General features: G+C 37.8%; 1 protein-coding gene and 1 long non-coding RNA gene across 15 annotated transcripts in view; one reads left to right on the top strand and one right to left on the bottom strand.

Annotated features, from left to right (window-relative positions):
• The window catches only part of PHLDB2 (pleckstrin homology like domain family B member 2), a 217,085-nt gene that overhangs the window by 168,406 nt on the left and 30,783 nt on the right, over positions 1-17,896 (top strand). For 12 of the 13 annotated variants that reach the window (XM_038582793.1, XM_038582794.1, XM_038582782.1 and 9 more), the window contains 5 exons: positions 4,752-4,880; positions 10,151-10,306; positions 11,238-11,348; positions 14,188-14,277; positions 17,741-17,884. In XM_038582793.1, coding sequence (XP_038438721.1) covers positions 4,752-4,880; positions 10,151-10,306; positions 11,238-11,348; positions 14,188-14,277; positions 17,741-17,884 — 630 coding nt within the window. The remainder of the gene's footprint in view (positions 1-4,751; positions 4,881-10,150; positions 10,307-11,237; positions 11,349-14,187; positions 14,278-17,740; positions 17,885-17,896) is intronic. The other variant, XM_038582792.1, reaches the window with a different exon arrangement.
• LOC111093728 overlaps positions 6,116-17,896 on the bottom strand; it is a 30,642-nt gene continuing 18,861 nt past the window's right edge. The window contains exon 4 of one of the 2 annotated variants that reach the window (XR_005383308.1): positions 6,116-6,481. This is a non-coding gene — a long non-coding RNA (uncharacterized LOC111093728). The remainder of the gene's footprint in view (positions 6,482-17,896) is intronic. The other variant, XR_005383310.1, reaches the window with a different exon arrangement.

A 17,896-nucleotide genomic window follows, 5' to 3' on the forward strand; every position in this document is an offset into this window, starting at 1 on the left:
TTAAGAAAATCTTTATTAAGCTAATAGAGTTGCCAGATTTAGCAAATAAATAAATAAATATTTGTGTGTGTATATATCTTCTATGTAATCCTATCCTATATCTCTCTATATATTTATATATAATAAAATATTTACATATGGAGGATGCTCAGGTACGTTTGAATTTCAGATAAACAGTAATTATGCCCTAAGCATTATTTGGAACATACTTATATTAAAAGATCATTTGTCATTCATCTAAAATTCAAAAAAAAATTTTTTTTAAGATTTTATTTATTCATGAGAGATATACAGAGAGAGGCAGAGACACAGGCAGAGACACAGGCAGAGGGAAATGCAGGGTCCATGCAGGGAGCCTGATGTGGGACTCAATCCAGGACTCCCGGATCATGCCCTGGGCCAAAGGCAGGGGCCAAACTGCTCAGCCACCCAGGGATCCCCTGAAATTCAAATTTAACTGAGTGTCCTCTATTTTATCTGGCAGCCCTATAAGCTTATAAAGTAAGCATCTTTTCAGAGTAACCTTGAACCATCTGCTTGCCAAATATAACTTAGATGTGGTAAAATTATTTCTTCATTGGTATTCAAGAATCTGTGTAATATTGAAATTCAAATAGAGCCAGCAACTTAATTTTCAGTTCCTTCCTTCAAAAATACAACTCAAAAGAGAGAAAACTTATGTTACTGTCTTCTAAGCACACATCCAGCAAAATCAGTGGTCCTATGATGAGTTTTGGATTATTAGGTTCATTAAAGATTATTGGTGCTTCTTGTGAACAAGCTTAGATTGCTTAGGGGAAACTCAGCCACACTCTTGATCATTTGTCTGACTAAAAGAGAGTCATTTTGCATCTGAACTTGAAATGTATCAGAATCTCACAGTCTACTCTTTGGTTTACTTGAGGCATTTAATCTGAGTGTAAAAAATTTGTACAATCGAGGTGTCACTTGTAAAAGGGACCTTTTATACTATGAAGTAAAGGCGCTAAGCCAAATGTTTTGAGAGCACTCTTTGGTGTCTTGTGTATTAATATCTTGTGTCTTCATTTTAAAAAAAAAAATGAATAGTTGTTAATCGCTTTTGCCTCTCACATGAGCCTGAGTGGCTCATTCAGGGTTTCCTAACCTGGCTGTGTATGAGAAAAAATGGCAGGATTTTTTTAAATGCTCATATCCCAGCCTTTGGCTCCTGGATGTCTGACTGAGTGGAGACTGGGGAAATAGTATATTTAAAAGCTCACCCAGGTTTTTTTAATGTGCAGTCAGGGCTAAGAATCACAGAGCTGACTGGACTGTACGTTGTGAGGACAGTGATCAATCAGCCTTCTTCTTCTCTCTACTTACTCTCCTTATAAATATTTACTGAGTGAGTGAATAAACAACTCACGTGGAAGCAAAGAGAAGCCTGATTTTATATACTGATTTCTGCTTTAATTTGCTGTGAATGATTTACCTTTGGCCATATATACACTTTAAGAACATCATTCTTAAACATTAAAAAAAAAAAAAGGCAAAATCTGGCAGTGATTTTGAGACCCAGTTGGATTTTGCCAGCACATAAAGACAAATCAATACAAGAGCAGTGCTAATAGAAGCAGCCGTGTCTCTAGTGAAGTCACATTCTGTTCTTGGTTTTATAAATGCCCCCCTTGTACCTCTGGATTTTCCTGGAGTGTTCTAATTCCTTATACTCTTGTTTTTCCAATAACGTTAAATCTGTTAAATTTATTAAAATTTATGAAATTCTCATTAAAGTTTAATAAATTTATTGAAAATTTAGTTTAAATTTTATTTAATTTAAAATTCATTAAAAGTCACTTAAATACATTTGTTTCTTGAAAACAGATTTATGAATCCTAAAAGAAAAAGTGATGCTCACTGCCAATTTGGTGTTTAGAAAATATTGCTGTGCCTATAGTAATTAGAATAGATGAGTTTACCAGTTTCCATCTGGGGGAAGGAAGTAACACCCAATGTTCATGTTTTGCACATCAAAGGCAGGAATCCCTGAACCCTGAAATGCCATCGCAGGAGGTGATATTTTCGGCTCTAATTAACTAGTTGCCTAGAGCTAATTTTCCTTTGAAAACTTTCTGAGGCAAAAAATAGAAAGTAGGAATATTCATTTCTTTCTGGCTTCAAGGTTGGCCAACTTCTGGCTGGCACGAGAGTGATATCACCTCTCTGCTCCCCTGTGATTTATGGCCTGGCCCACCTGCCACTAGTTCTTTGATCCTTCCCCTTTACTTCCTTTGCCCTAGCTTTGGCCCCACTAAGCTTTTGCTCTGAGACCCACATAGTGGTCATAGCATTACCGGTAAACCAGAGAAGCTGCAGAAGGTTCTAATGGTGCACAATTCTTCTCACTGCTCCCTTATATGGAATCGCAAAATATTTTGAGCACCTCAGAAGGAAGGTACTATGTAAACATAAGTCACTTTCTATTAGTTATCTGTGCTTATCAGCAGTGATTAAAAAAATTGGGGGCATCAGAGGAATAGTTGAGCTATTTCTTCAGATTTAAGACCTGTGTTTTAGGCCAGTGCCTTTCCATATAATCAAATATCATATAATCAAATATCAATGTTTTCTGTCTGATGTAACTAAATTTCACAGTTTTGCTCATACAAGGTATTTAATGGGATTGGATAGTTGTTTGGGATTTTGTTTTTGTTTTTTGGGGGGTGTTATCGAACTTTTTTGAAACTAGAATTTCAGCAAAATCCTGTGATACAGTTATCTAGAAATAGAACTCTTTTCGGATAAAACTCTTCTGCTGTGCTGGTAGTGGGCACTGAGGGGGGCACTTGACGGGATGAGCACTGGGTGTTATTCTGTATGTTGGCAAATTGAACACCAATAAAAAATAAATTTATTATTAAAAAAAATTCTTCTGCTGTGTAAATAAGGCAAGCTCTGATCCACACAGAGAAGAAGTAACACGTTTCCTTTTCCAAGAGACAACCGGTATTCTGTATCGCTGGTTGTACTAAAGGGAAAAAAATGATTCATTCTGAAACTAAAGACTGAATCTGCCTGGTCCTGGTATATTCAGCTTTACTGTGAATGAACCCTTGATTATCTTTCCAGTCTGCGAACCAGGCCATGGCTCCTCTCTGATGCCTACACTCTAGGTTTGCCCCGGGGGCACAACTTGCCTTTGAAGACTGAGGAAACTTTCCGGATAGTCTGCAGAAGTTTAAGTTGCAGAGACATTTTTAGATTGATATATGAAGTAGGACTCTCAGTTTTATGACTTCCAGGTTTAATCATTTTGAGAGGGAAAAAAAGTGTGCTTTACACCTAAATACACATTTCTAAAATGCCCTTGACATTTGAAAATTCTCTGACAAAAATGGACACCTAAGTGAACTGATACAGGTATCTATGTCCTGTAGTTTTAGATTTAAGTTATAGCCTCTTTTATAAAGAATCTAAAGATGTGTTTGGGAAATCATGGCCATTCGGATGAAGAAATTATAGTAAGTATAATTTTATAGGACTATTTCAGAGCTTCATCCCTTAAAACAAAAATCTTCTAAGCTTCTCTGATCAAGCTCAGAAGCCAGTTTTATTGCTATCAGGGCACATTGAGTGAACAAAGCAAGGAGTGTAAGGTGGTGGTCATTGTACTTACAGAGGATCAAATCCGGGTAGTGCTTCATGAAGCACTTCCGTGTAGGCTAACAGTTACACCCCAGGAGAATCAGGTCTGAGATTTACTTCAAGGCTTCAGAGCACCATAAAGGGAACACAGGTTGGGAAGACAAGCACTAAACAGGTTGAAGTATCATTTCTCAGTTGAAAAGGTGACGTGTAAGGCTGTGTAATCGCTGTCTTACAAGACTTGCCTGGTAGAGGCCAGAGAATGTCTAGGCCCCCTTGGAGTGTGTGGTTGAGGAGGGATTTGGTGTCATCTCCTCCTTTCTCTTCTATTTTCTGACACCTGGGTGTTCTCCTTTCTTTTTCTCTACAGTCCATGTTTCAAGTATTTTCAACGTCAATCTAGACAAGTCTTCATCTCCACAGTAAATGTCACAAGTCGGCGTAGCCACATTGCATAATACGCCTCCTCTGCCTGCTTTGTCAGGGGTGCCTTCTTCCCTGCTCTCCTAGCCTTTGAATCCAGTGCTCTTCTTAGAATCAGATTTTCTAATTGTTTAAGCTTCGAAGTTGGCCAAACAGCTAGACCTGTTTCAGATGATCAGGTTGTCCCCTTGTGTACCTGGCATGTGTACCTGGCATGCTTCTGGTCTGAGAACAAAATTACATTAATTTCCAAAGCCTGCTTAACAAGTGCCTTGAGCAGATTGGACCATGATAGTACTTGGGGTAAATGACTACTTTCCTTGGGTCCTTTGCCAAGGGACCCTCTGCAAGGCTATCTCATAGACTTGGTTGGCATTTCTTTTGTCCTTTGTTGACCACTGACCAGCTTCTTCTGCTTTATAACATGGGGACAGGAAGGAGGGAAGGCAGGCAGCAAGGATGGAAGGTTGGGGGTCATTGCCAATACCCAGTGAAGTGGACTGTGTTTTGAGAATGCAGAAATGGGGCCCCCTTTTTTTTACTTCCACTTCCACCCCCTTATCTTAGTCACTAACAAGGTATGTTTCCACATCCATAGGATATCTAGCTTGTGTGTATATGTGTGTGTGTGTATTTACATTATCTTGGGAAATGTTCACTAACGCCTGCCTTGGGTGTGAAGGTAATCTCTATTCTTCTATTTTCTGATTTCTGAACTTCAGGAGAAGGTAAAGCTTGATGCTGAAAGGGAAAAACTAGAGAGGCTTCAGGAGCTTTACTCCGAGCAGAAGACCCAGCTGGACAATTGTCCTGAGTCCATGAGGGAACAATTACAACAACAACTGAAGAGGGTCAGTAGCAAACAGGAATGCGCCAGTTGTGGTTTTTTTTTTTTTCTTTTTTTTTTGTTGTTGTTGTTGTTTTTGGTGTTTTTTTCAATGAAGTCCCCCTTAACCTATGACTTCCTCCTTCACACGGCATAAATTTGCTTAAGTTCTGGTCGTTAGATACTTTTGAAATAGAAACTTGCATGCTGACAGTCTATATAGTATTTCATGCTAAGCAGTTAAACAATTCTTTGTTAGAATCCTTTACCAATTTATAATGCAAGAACAGTTTTGGAGTCGTTCTTTGTAGCAGAAGAGAGCCGCTCCCGACACATAACTCACACCAAGCTTGTAGCCTGTAAATCAGCTGACATCTTTCCCTGCATTCTCTGCTGCATTGTGAGTACTGTTTGCCCTTGGATGTTTTTTTTCTCTCAGCCTGATTTTATACATGAGTCCAAAAAATTATCCTATTCTCTGATTTGCTTCCCATCACCGCTCACTGCTTTTCTTTTTCTTTCTGCCTCATGGGGACACTGAACTTTTTTGCACAGTCACAGCAAACACCAACACCCAAGATGCAGGGCAGTGCCCTCAGCATCTTCTCAGATGAGCATCATAATTTTTTAGAGCTTAGCGCAGCGTGGACTTTGTGGTGGGTTTTATCGGGTTATTCTCTGATCAATAAAGTTGGCGATGCTTAACATGGCCACGCTGGATATCTGCTGAAATGAGGCTTTGAGGTGGAGAGTTTCACAGGCTCTGGTAAGACCACTTAATATTTCAGAGCCTCTGAATGACTGGGTTGTTTGCTCTGAACAGCAGCCCCAATAAACTGTGACCCTGGGGAACAGTCTTGGATCTCTACAAGGATCATGTAATAGTAATTTGTGCTAAGTGACTAACAACTAATGGTTCCATGTGGGTAGAAAAGAAGGCTTGTTTCATTCATGTTACTCTGTCAGGACCTTCTTGGGAGTGGGCAAGTGGAAAATCAGCTAAGGTAGCCCACCCTTGGGGATATTTAAGATGGCCTTTAATACAAAACCCCTTGATGAAAAGAAAAAAAAAAAAAAAAAAACCAAACCCCTTGATGCCTTAGAATATCACCAGGTTGTAAAAAATTACATTTAAAACTTTTCAGTGTATTACAGATGTTGAAAGCACTTAATAAATAGTACCAAAGTCAACCAATAGTTGACCTGCAGCGTAATGATTTTAATATTTTGCCAAATAGTAACTTTCTTACTATGTTGGATCGAAAAGTCCCAACAACATTTCTTCTTCTTTCCTCGTTTTATAGTATACAGCTGAATTTGTTGTAAGAAGATGAAACTTCCTGTCCTTCAGGGTCATAATTCTCTGGAAATCTTTATGATAAAAATAATTGGGAAAACAATAGCATTTGTGAAATTATTTTCGCTTGTAATTTGTATGTATGCTGGTTCACCAAAGAGACTGGGAAACTGGCTTTTATATTCGTTCTCTGGCTTTCAACTCTCCTTATCACTAAAGATTTTACACAATGGTCATATTACTTTATTTAGAGTTGGCAACAACTTCTGTATTTTTTTCTTCTCTGCCTCTGGTTATCCTGTTATTGCTTGTACTCTTCATAAACACTGCTGCAAATAAAAATTGGTAAATTCTATGAATAACTGAGACTCAGATTGATATAAATAAAGACTGTTTAATCTAGCCTCTATAGGATAACTCATACGTATGTTCTAAGGATGTCCAAAGGAGGACAGACAGTGACGCAGACAGTCTGTTCCACTATTTCACGGCAAAAGACCCCTTCCTCTTCTTCTCCAAGCAGAGTGTAAAGTTCTTACTGTAAATCCCTCTCCTTGGGAGAGATAACTGGCTTGTAGTAGCCTCTGCTCACCTGCATTAAGAGGTCTACTAATTCTATTTTACAAGGATGATGACCAGAGTAACTCTCCACCAATCCCATGGCTTCATCAGTAAAAAGTTCACTTATTTCACGACAAGTCCGTTCATACTAGGAACTTCCTGTGTTACCACAGCTCATTTCCCTTCAGACTTCAAACACTTCAGAATACCACTTCATTACAGAGCTTTCCCGAAGGCATTTAAACTAGATTTAGTAAAGGTGATTTTATTACCACAAACTTCATTAGGGTGCAAGTCATACAAAATAAAAAATAAATGAAAGGAAGAACATCATTTTCTTAAACAGTGTGTTATCCCAAACACTTAAGCTGAAATGATGGAATGAGTTTTCTATGCACAACACTGTGGACTTATGACTGGGTTTCTTATTTCTAATTCCCTGCTTTAGAGTCTGAATACAGCTTTCATCGGAGGAGTTATATATGGTTGATGGGGGCTCACCAGCTGAATGGTTCCCTGGGATGCAAGCATTGTGGGAAAGAAAGCAGAAGTTAAATGAGTCTTTCATTTGCCAGGATAAGTTCCACTATTAAATGGAGGAGACACCTAGCTAGGACAGTTTTCTTGTACTTTTGATACTTTACTCACCTGAATGGTTGATTTCAGTCTCTTGAGCCACACACACACACACACACACACACACACACACACTCAGTGATATCAACAATTAGGAGACCTTTTTTCTCCCTGGCTTTACAATCAGTTTATCCTTTAATCTTCGATAAGTCATTCAACTTCTGTGGGTCTCAGTGTCCTCCTATATGAAGTGAGAAGGTTGCACTAATGATTTCCATTGTGTTTTTCCAAACGCCATAATTGTGCAGTTAAAGTGTTTGACTTTAGGGCATAAGATAGAGAAACGTTAACAAACTCTGAGCCCCACCTGAATTTGTTTTCAAAGTTGATTTTGAGCTGTCATGAAATTATTACTGTAATCTCTCCTGCCATACCACATCTATTCTCTCCTTCTGTCCCTCTGCTAAACACAAACAAACAAAAACAAACAAACAAAACAACCCACAGAGGACTGCATGTAAACTTCTTCCATATAAATTCTCAAAACAGTTATTGGAAAGAAGGAATTGCATTGAGTTTTCTTGAGCGCAGCTGTTTTATGTCTTTTCACTTTTGGCCTTTGAGCTTGCCAACCAGTAGAGATTTGTAATGTTCCTTTTAGCGAGTGAAGCTTAGTTAAAATTTTCATTCAACTAGTCATGCCCTTGATGTTGAGCTTCCTGTATATATTACTGTGTGCTCCATTAAACAGCACACAGTAATATATACATATATATATATATATATCCCCAAATTCCATCCCCTGAATTCTTATTCTTATCTAAAATCTTCTCGAAGCTCTTTCCCCCTCCCTAGTTGTTTTTCTTTTACAGTATAAGTTTATATACACACATTCTAATTGTTTGGACAACTTGATCAGATGATTATACCAGCAGAATCTGAGTGCTGAGCTTAGCTTTAATTTTCAACTTTCTTACCCAGTGTGCTATCATTTTCATGCAACAGTTTAAATATTTACTACAGACAAATTAGTGGCTCTGTGACCTTCATGCGGCTAAGATAACACATGTTGCCTATTAACCACATGTGGAATGAGCAACCGACTGGCATAGTGGGCATATGTGAGACATATACTCACTTTGAGTAAAGCTTATTTACAAACTAAAAAAAGAAGGTTTATGAAATTATTTCTGTCAATATTTAGCCACAAACCAAGCTCAACTGAAAGACTGTAAAAACTGGAGTGTGAATGACTGTGTAAATAAATATATCTACTGATGCAGATATTTCAAGACTGCAAGCATTTTGTTTTTAGACATAACTCTCAAGTTATCTCTTAATTACATTAGTAGTGAGTAGATTGGGCCCAAATTCATTCATTCCTTTAGAAGTTATAAGCATAAAATGTCTGATAAATTTGAAATGTCAACCTATAACTTGAAACCAAGACCACTTTTTGATTGGTCAATTAAACTGTAAAAAAAGTGCTAAGAAATGCTGAATATGTTTTTCAAATTGTTTTTCTTGCTCTTAAGTTTTAAGAATCCACTGTGTTGACATAGTCTTGTTGCTATAGTGCCGCTTATAATTACAGGGTAGCTAATTGTCCTTCTATGAATCATCCTCAGAATGTAAGTCATTCCAGAAGACAGAAATGTATTATTCCATTTGATTACAAGGCTTAATTTATCACTCACATAAAAACCAAAAGAAGGGGAGGTATGTTTAAAAACTGATATAAATCTCATTTATCATATTTATCCAATTCTTTCTGATGTTTTGACTGAAAAAAAAAAAAACACATGCTCTGGCTGTTTTACCTATGTAGAGTCGTAAATCATATAGCCCAGCTGCTGTTTCTTTTTGGCAATAGATTATTTACAAATTATTCATTTTTTGAAATCTTCTATACATACCACATTTATGGTTTTGTCAAAGGCTCCAAAATTAAGGAGGTGGTTTTTTTTTTTTTGGTGTAGGTTCAAGAATGATTCATACAACATGTGCCAGCCTCTGCACAGATACAGATTCACTTCTGTCTTCAGACACTTCATTGATTAGGAAATGTCTGTTCTAGATCATCTGATTTTTATGATTTCTGATCTTTCTTAAATGTCCCCAAATTATTCCCAGAGTAACATTGCTTAACCATTTGAGTCACCCTTTGTGCCTGATGAACGCTGTGCTTCCACTCTTCCAGTAAAAATCTTTGTAAATAAAAAAACAAAAATCTTTGTAAATAATTTTAAGGGATTCACAGAAGCCCAGTGTAAGAATACCAACCGCCAAATGTTTTTGGCAACTTCTCCTTTCCATAAAATTATTTGAGCATGCATGATATATATATATATATATATATATATATATATATATATATTATAGGTCTAATCTGTATGTGTACCAAATTTTTAGTCTTTTTTTTTTACAGTCAATAACTTTGGAATCTCAAATTTAATCTCTATACTAAAGTCTCATTTCATTTGAAAATTTTGGAAAATTGTTTTCTCAAGAGAGAATGTCACACCTTGGTCAGTGGATAACGTTTCGTTATTTGCTGAATTCTTTTTATACTTCAAAGTCAACTTTACACCCACCTAGTAGTTTTAACAAGAATTCCTACATCCACAGAATAGTCTAAAACTGATGGTCAAACCAATACTTCTCTTCCCCAGTTCAATTCCATTCTAATGGTCACTACCCTGGGATTTCACTCCAAAAGAGAGGATTATCATCTTCCAACCCTGGTCAGCTTAGTAACTAGAAAGATATTTTGGACTGTTTGCTTTTAGTTATTTTTCCTTTATGCTAAGAAGGCCACAGCCATTCCAATATGTCTTGTTTCCATTGCCTTTTCTCCAAAGGACGCCGACCTGTTGGACGTGGAGAGCAAACACTTTGAAGACCTAGAATTCCAGCAGCTTGAACGTGAGAGCCGTCTGGATGAGGAAAAGGAGAACCTGACCCAACAGCTCCTGCGTGAAGTAGCTGAATATCAACGGAATATTGTGACTCGAAAGGTACTTTTGCCAGGAGTTATTCATTAGAAAAAAAAAAAATCCAAATTTGCCCCTTGCTCCGTGACAGTAATCCTCATTAATATAGCCCTCTGTCTCCTTATCTTTATATCTGAATATATCTGTGTGTTTCACCACATGTCACATTTGACAGATTATGGCACCTGCCATCTACATACCAAATGGTGCTCCGAGCTAGATAAGCTGAGATGTGTAACAGTTATTGTTACTTAATGCTGTAGGTGCATTTATGAATAAAATCTGGTATTTTTCATTGATGTGAAAACCAAGGGAGAGAAAAATCAGAAATTCAGATATTTGTTTTAAGTGACTTGCTTTTGCCATCGTAGTAACTAGATCTAGAATAATTCTGTGAACAACATCTATTTTGGAAGTTCTGTTTCCACTGCTCCTAGTTCTCGAAGCTGGCTGATAGCTTATTGCCATTTGAATAGCGCCTTGGCATCCCGTGCTTATCGCTGGCTCCACCCAGATGTCCAGCCCCAGAATTCAGCTCTTGTTCCAAAACTTAGAATCACATCCCAGTGCTCTGTACTAAACCAATAAAATTGAGGGAAAGGGAAATGAAAATGGTGACTTCTTAAGCTCTCAGCTTAAATAAGAACTTACATTGCTATTTTTCCCATGAAGCATCTCCCAAGTCTAAAACAAGATTTCCTGTTGACTTCTGCATTCTTCAAATAGATTTTAAACCACGTGGACTATATTGGCCTTAGGTAAAGAAAAACCTTGAGCTTGGCAGGTCAAAGAAACTGCCTCACAGGTCTCAGTATAATCACTGTCTACCACCAACGAAAATGTGGCCATCGCTAATCCAGTTGTAAACACTTTTCCATTTTCCAGGACATACTGGCAAACCAGTGAATGTCTAAGGTGCCTCTGTATACGATCATCTTTTTTTTTTTTTCTTCAGGAAAAAATTTCTGCACTGAAAAAGCAAGCCAATCATATTGTCCAGCAGGCTCAGAGAGAACAAGATCATTTTGTGAAAGAAAAGAATAATTTAATAATGATGTTGCAAAGAGTAAGTATTTCCTTTTTTAGCACTGGTTGTAGTAGAACTCAGGTTCTAACTTGGGCAAAGTTGCTTCCTTCAAAGAAAGTATCTTTTAATAGTGAATAGTTTATTATAATTTAAAGAAGACTTTGTAATACACATTTTTATTTAATTCTCCACATTAATAAGCTGATGCTCTGCAAACAATTCACTCTAATTCAGAAAATAAGCAAGGACATTTTCCTCATGCTTTTTCCATGGTGTGAAAATTCAAACTATGAAAACCACATACGTTTTTGAATTTTCTTCTTTTGAAAACACAGATTTTTCATCAGATAGGTGGAACATATTTTGCTTTTATTGCTGCTGTCAAACATTTTGGCTCAGCTGCTGTGGTGTCAAACTCCAGTTATTTGCATGTGGGTCATCCTGGCAGTTACCATCTTGGGTTTAGTTTGGCGTCATTGGCTAGGTAGATACCCTGCCGGGGGGCAAGATCATCCTCACTAAAGTGACTGTGTTCCTATCTGCTCAGTGCCTAACGTGCATGTAAAGGGTTTTCTTTGCCCACCTGCTGGGTTTTCTAACATAGTGCCTGGTCTAATTTCAAGTCTAAGATACCAAAAATTAAAGTTGATGGGGCTAGCCTCAGAACTGAGCCTTGTGTGTAGGCCACTGCCTACGATATGACACTTGGGATTCTGAAAATATGAGATGGACCCAGAATAACATACAGGGAAAAGATGAGGGACTAAAGGATAAGCCTAGACCATGATCCTACCTACAAGAACTGTAGTTGGAATATTCTCAACTTAGCTACCAAGCTATTTTTAGGCTGAGAAGGGAGAGAAAATTGGTCCTTTACCTAGAATGATGAGTTTATTCAAGGTGTGTCTATGTAGCCCACACAGATCCCTGACAATGCCCCTCCTCCTGCTTCTTTGGCACCTAGAAATCTTGGAATGGATTTATATTCTCCATCCCTGTCTCCTGCTCTGGGAATGAACTCTGGTTCCATTAACCTCTCCACCACCCTTTGCACATGATATCCAAAGCGACAGCTTAAATTAAATAGTGTAATATGGAGGATTTAAGTAGTTTCTAAAGTTTTAGCAAAAAAATGGGAAAAATCTCTTAGTGATAGACTTTTAAAAATGAGTAATCACAATCACAGAAACACCACTTCCTCATTAAAATATATAAAATATGATTCTTTTCCAAAAATTGTGATCTATAATCACAATTTGTATTTTCCCAAATTGATCTATAGCTCCATCTCAATCTCAATAAAAATTCCAACAGACGGGCAGCCCTGGTGGCTCAGCGGTTTAGCGCCACCTTCAGCCCAGGACCTGATCCTGGAAACCTGGGATCGAGTCCCACGTCGGGCTCCCTGCATGGAGCTTGCTTCTCCCTCTGCCTGTGTCTCTGACTCTCTCTCTCTCTCTCTCATGAATAAATAAATCTAAAAAAAAAAAAATTCCAACAGACTTTTTTGTAGAAATTGATAAGTTCATGCTAAAATTTATAGTTGATCTGCGTTATTCATGGACTCTATTTGTGAATTTGCCTACTCACTAAAATTTGTTTGTAGCCCCCAGATCAATACTTGTCATACAATTCACTGACGTGTGTAGAGCAATAAAAATTTTGTCTCAGCATGCACATTCCTGGCTGAGGTTGGCTCTACCTTCCTGTTTCAACTCCCATAGAGTAAATAAGTATCCTTTTTGTTGTGCACTAGTTAGTGATATGTTTTTACATAGTTTGTGGGTTTTTTTTTTTTTTTTTTTTTTTGGTGATTTTGCTGTTTAAGATGCCTCCCAGCATAGATAGTGCTAACGTACTGTCTAGTGTTCCTAAGGGCCGGAAGGTTGTGATCTGCTTCAGGGAGAAAATAACGTGTTAAATAAGCTTCATTCAGGCATGAGCTACAGTGCTTTTAGCTGTGAGTTCAGTGTTTATGAATCAACCATGTATATCAATAAGCCGTCTTTAACAGAAACACACATAAAGCAGAGTTATGTATTGATCAACTGATGAAATTATTTTGACCAGAAGCCCACAGTAACCCACTTCTGTATTTCCTGCAGGAACAACAGTTCAGTATTTACTGAATTACAATTCAGTGTTCATGGCAAATTTATAGAACATAAGAATTACAAATAATGAGAGTCAACTCTGAAAATGCCAAGAGCATAGAATAGCCAAAATAATTTTGAACAAGAACCAAGTTGGAGGATTTATATTAATTGATTTCAAGGTTGCCTCTAAAGCTAGAGTATTTAAAATGATGTGGTGGTGCTGATACAGCTGGACATAAAGATCAATGGAACTAAACAGAAAGTCCAGAAATAGACCCACACATATACCGTCCATTGATTTTTTTTTTGACAAAAGGCTCTGAGATAATCCAGTAGGGAAAAGAAAGTCTTTCCAACAAATAGTGCTGGATCAACTGGGACACATGGAAACAAGTGAATCCTAATGCGTCTGTCCTCACACCATGCATATAAATTAATTCAAGGCAGATCGTAGACTGCAACATAAAAATTAAAGTGATGAAGTTTCTAGAAGAAAATATAGGACTGCAAGTATACTTCCCTGGCCTTGGGGCAAGCAAGGATTTCTTAAAGAGGATATGACAAAGGACTTAAACGCAGAATATATTACCAACTGCTACAATTCAATAATGATCAATAAACAATAAATAATTAAGAGAAAACAAGCCAAAGATTTGAGTACAAACACTTCACCAAAGAAGATATATGAAGAGTCAATAAGTCACATGATAAAACAGTCAACGTTATTAATCATTAGGGAAATCCACGATTAACCAAGCTTAATAGATTTTGTGTTTCTTCAGGAAAAGGAAAATCTTTGTAATTTGGAAAAGAAATACTCCAGCCTCTCTGGGGGGAAGGGGTTTCCTGTCAACCCCAGTACTCTAAAAGAGGTAAGCTATGATTTTACATGTCTACTCATGCCAGCTTAGAAATCAAGAGATGTGCCTCAGTTTTTTGTGATTAACTCAATAGGAAAACATTAACTTGGAGGACTTAGAAAGCATTCGATGCTGTGATGGTTTTCCTGCCTTTTATTTATGTTTTGAGGATTTTATGGATTATTTTTGTGTTTAATGCAGATGCACTGTGTGTGTGTGTGTGTGTGCGCGCGCGGGCGCGCATGTGAGCGGGTACAGACTATGCTTGACAGTGACATTGTGGGTTAACTTGGAGTTGCAAACAAGTTAGGATCCACGCCAAGATTAGTCTTAAATTCCCTCCCTGCCATTTCCTTTTTCAGTTCCCCTCTTTCTTCCCGTCTTTCTTACTTTCTTTCTCTTTCTCCTAAGTCTGAGGGCACATGAAAATGCACATTTGATAAGATAGTCTGCTTCCTTTCTTTTCTGTTTCTTTCTTTCCCGCAAAGCGATTTCTACTATTCTCCTCCCTAAATCAGAAAATCCTATTTACATTAAGCTACACACACACACACACAACACTCACACTCACACACTCTTTATTCCAAACATCCATCTTTCTGAAATACCTTTTAATGGAGCTATGCTGCTATAGTGGAAGAATATTTTAACTCTAATTTGGAAAGTCATAACCCTGAGTGAGAAAGAAATAGCTGTGTGTGTGTGTGTGTGTGTGTGTGTCTGTTTTAGTATAGTTGACACACAGTGTTACATTAGTTCCAGGTAGGTGTACAACATCGTGATTCAGCAAGTTTATAGAATATGCTGCATCCACCACAAGTGTGGCTATCATCTTTCCCAATTGAAAATAACTTTCTTTATATTTGTTTTTTTTTCCAAAAAACTAAAGAAAAACTTGCTTCTGCATAAAAATTTGTGTAATTAAAAAAAAAAACCTTTATTTATAAATATCTTTTTAAAAGTGGAGTTAAGACTTCCAATATAAGAAGTATTGTGTGTGTGTATGTGTGTAGGTATATGAAGTAAATGCTCATCACGTAGTAAGAATGAATAACATCTATCTTGGAAGCATTTTGTGAAATATTTCTACAAGAGCTTAATTAGATCATTCAGTTTCATAGTTTCTCTCCATTACTCAGAACGTGGAACTGGCAGATTCAGTGAACAAAGGGTCATAGTGGATGGAGTGTAGTGGAAGAAGAGAATGTGGGTGAAGTGGGCAAGGACCAGGGCTTGGGAGGCATGTTAAAGAAATATGGTTTATCTTATGTGGCCGGGGAAGTCACTGAGTGAGAGGGTTTAAGCAGGGGGGGGTGATATTATTTGATGTCCATTTGTTAAGCATCACTCTGGGCTGCGGGATAGGATTATGAGGAGTAAGATGAGAAGCAGGGGAACCTGTAAGGAGGTGATTGCAAGGATGTAGACTGGAGATGCCTGCGGCTTTCCTTCACACAAGGGCAGAGAGATGGAGAGAAATAGCTGGATGTGGATATATTTTGAAGGCAAGAGTTGCCAGTTCTTGCTGATAAATTGGATGTGAAGATGAAGTAAATTAAGGGAGGTATTAGGAGTGATGTCATTTTTCCAGTTTGAATAAAGAGCTGGCCAGCGAGGACCTTTTCCTGAGGTAGTGAAGAAGGGGAATAGTGCATGTTTAAGAGGGAAGATGTGCAGTTTGACTCAGGACATACCTATTTTGAAGGGCTGTGGCATCCAAATGAATTAGATAGGCTCTAAGGTCTTTTTACCCGTTGGTTCTAGAATAAAATCTTTCCTTTTCTGTTAATGAGTTGTTCGTTTTCTTTGCAGACTTCCTGGTGCCAAAAGCCCATTTGACTTTTTGCCATTTGTATGGCTCCAACTCTTGTGTTTGTTGAGTAGCTATGTTCTCTTCATGGACTAAGCTGACTTGGCTCACAAGATGTTATTTCTTCCTTCCTTTCTCTCTCTCTTTTTTTCTAAGGAGTGATTAATTGATATCTAACTCTTTTAAACAAATCCTGCTTTTGACAAATGGCATACATTTTTGAGCAATAAGTCAGGTCATGTGGCCTATGAGTATGAAGAATCAGATCTCGATTTTGAAGCACTGCACTGTCACCTGAGCAAAAGAATACCTGAAAAGTCATTCTCTTCATTCCCCTTCATTATCAAAGATAAAGTGATATTCAAAAACCCAGCTGTCAACTCCCCTGACTTCAGTTTAATTTTCTGAAACTTTACATGCTGTCTATTGCCAGGAAGTACAATACCCTATTCAGCAGCATTTTGAAACCTACAATTTATAAATAATCAACTCTAGCTTTCTCCACTTTGTCGTAATTATAAATTACCAGTGAAAACCTTGCTTTCCTACCTGAAATTTTTGCTTCACCAGCAAAATGATATCTTGCCTACCCTGGCACCACTTTTTTAAAGGATCGAAGGGCTAATAGAGGAATCCAAGTGCTAAATTTAACTCAGTTTTACTTTGAAAAGTGGAATATTATTCTATACTCTGTATTCTGCTTTTCCTGCTGTTTTGTTGATGTGGTGAGAATTATGGCTGGCCTGTATAAATACTTTCCATGAAAATTTACAAGTGCCTTTTCCTCAAATATAAATTGAGGAGTTTTGATTCTTGCAAGTTTGGGTTCATGGCTATTTTCTCGAAGCTGAAGCCAGAAGTGCATCATTGTACTTAAAAGTCACAGGCAGTTTTCTGTCCTCTGGTAGAGCTGAGAGTTGAGGAAGCCGCCTTGAATTGAAATAGCTTCGAGCTACAACTCTATCTGGATGGGGTGGGGTGGGGTGGGGTCCTCTGGTGTGTGTGTGTGTGTGTGTGTGTGTGTGTGTGTGTACATGTGTCTTACTAGGGAAGGCTCATGAGGGGATGAGTGTCCCTTTTATTCTCATTTAGTTGAGATACCTAAAAACTAGATTGCATTACAAATAAGTTACTATTTATAAAATTTCTTAGTACAAAAACCTGAAGTCCTCAGCCCACTTTGTACTCATACTCTATCTTGTCAGAAAACAGAAGAAAAGAGGAAAATCTAAAAATAAGGATTTGCAGAAAAGGCTCTTGAATTATGGAGTGAGTGATTGCATTGTAAATTTATATCTCAGATTTTTGTGTGTGTGTGGTTATTTTAAGTGTTGGATAGTGATACCCTCATTCAATCAACAGAATGAATGCTGATACCTCTACATATTTTAAAATTGAAGGTTGGGGTTGTTTATAATATAGTCATCTTTTACTTCACCCGCCCCCCCCCCAAATTGTGTGTAATGTTTGGAATATCATTTTTCAAGATTAAGCATCGTAAATCCATTTTAATTGCTGATGATTCCCTTAATGAAACATTTGGTAATTCCACAGATATTTGGCTGTGCCGCTCGAAGCTAACTCCATTGTACTGGGAGCATTAATACTCTCGCATGCCTCAGCTTTTGCTTTCTTTGTGTTTAATTTCTGAATTCCTCCTTTTAGGGCTATATCAGTGTAAATGAATTTAATGAGCCATGTGTCAATTCCACGAATCTATCCCCTTCCACTCAGTTCCCTGCTGACGCTGACGCTGTTGCCACTGGGCCTACCACAGCTGTGCTGGTGAGCCAGCCACAAAATAAAGAGGTGTGTTGGCAT

This window comes from Canis lupus, chromosome 33 (genome assembly GCF_011100685.1).
Source record: "Canis lupus familiaris isolate Mischka breed German Shepherd chromosome 33, alternate assembly UU_Cfam_GSD_1.0, whole genome shotgun sequence".
Lineage (NCBI taxonomy): Eukaryota > Metazoa > Chordata > Mammalia > Carnivora > Canidae > Canis > Canis lupus.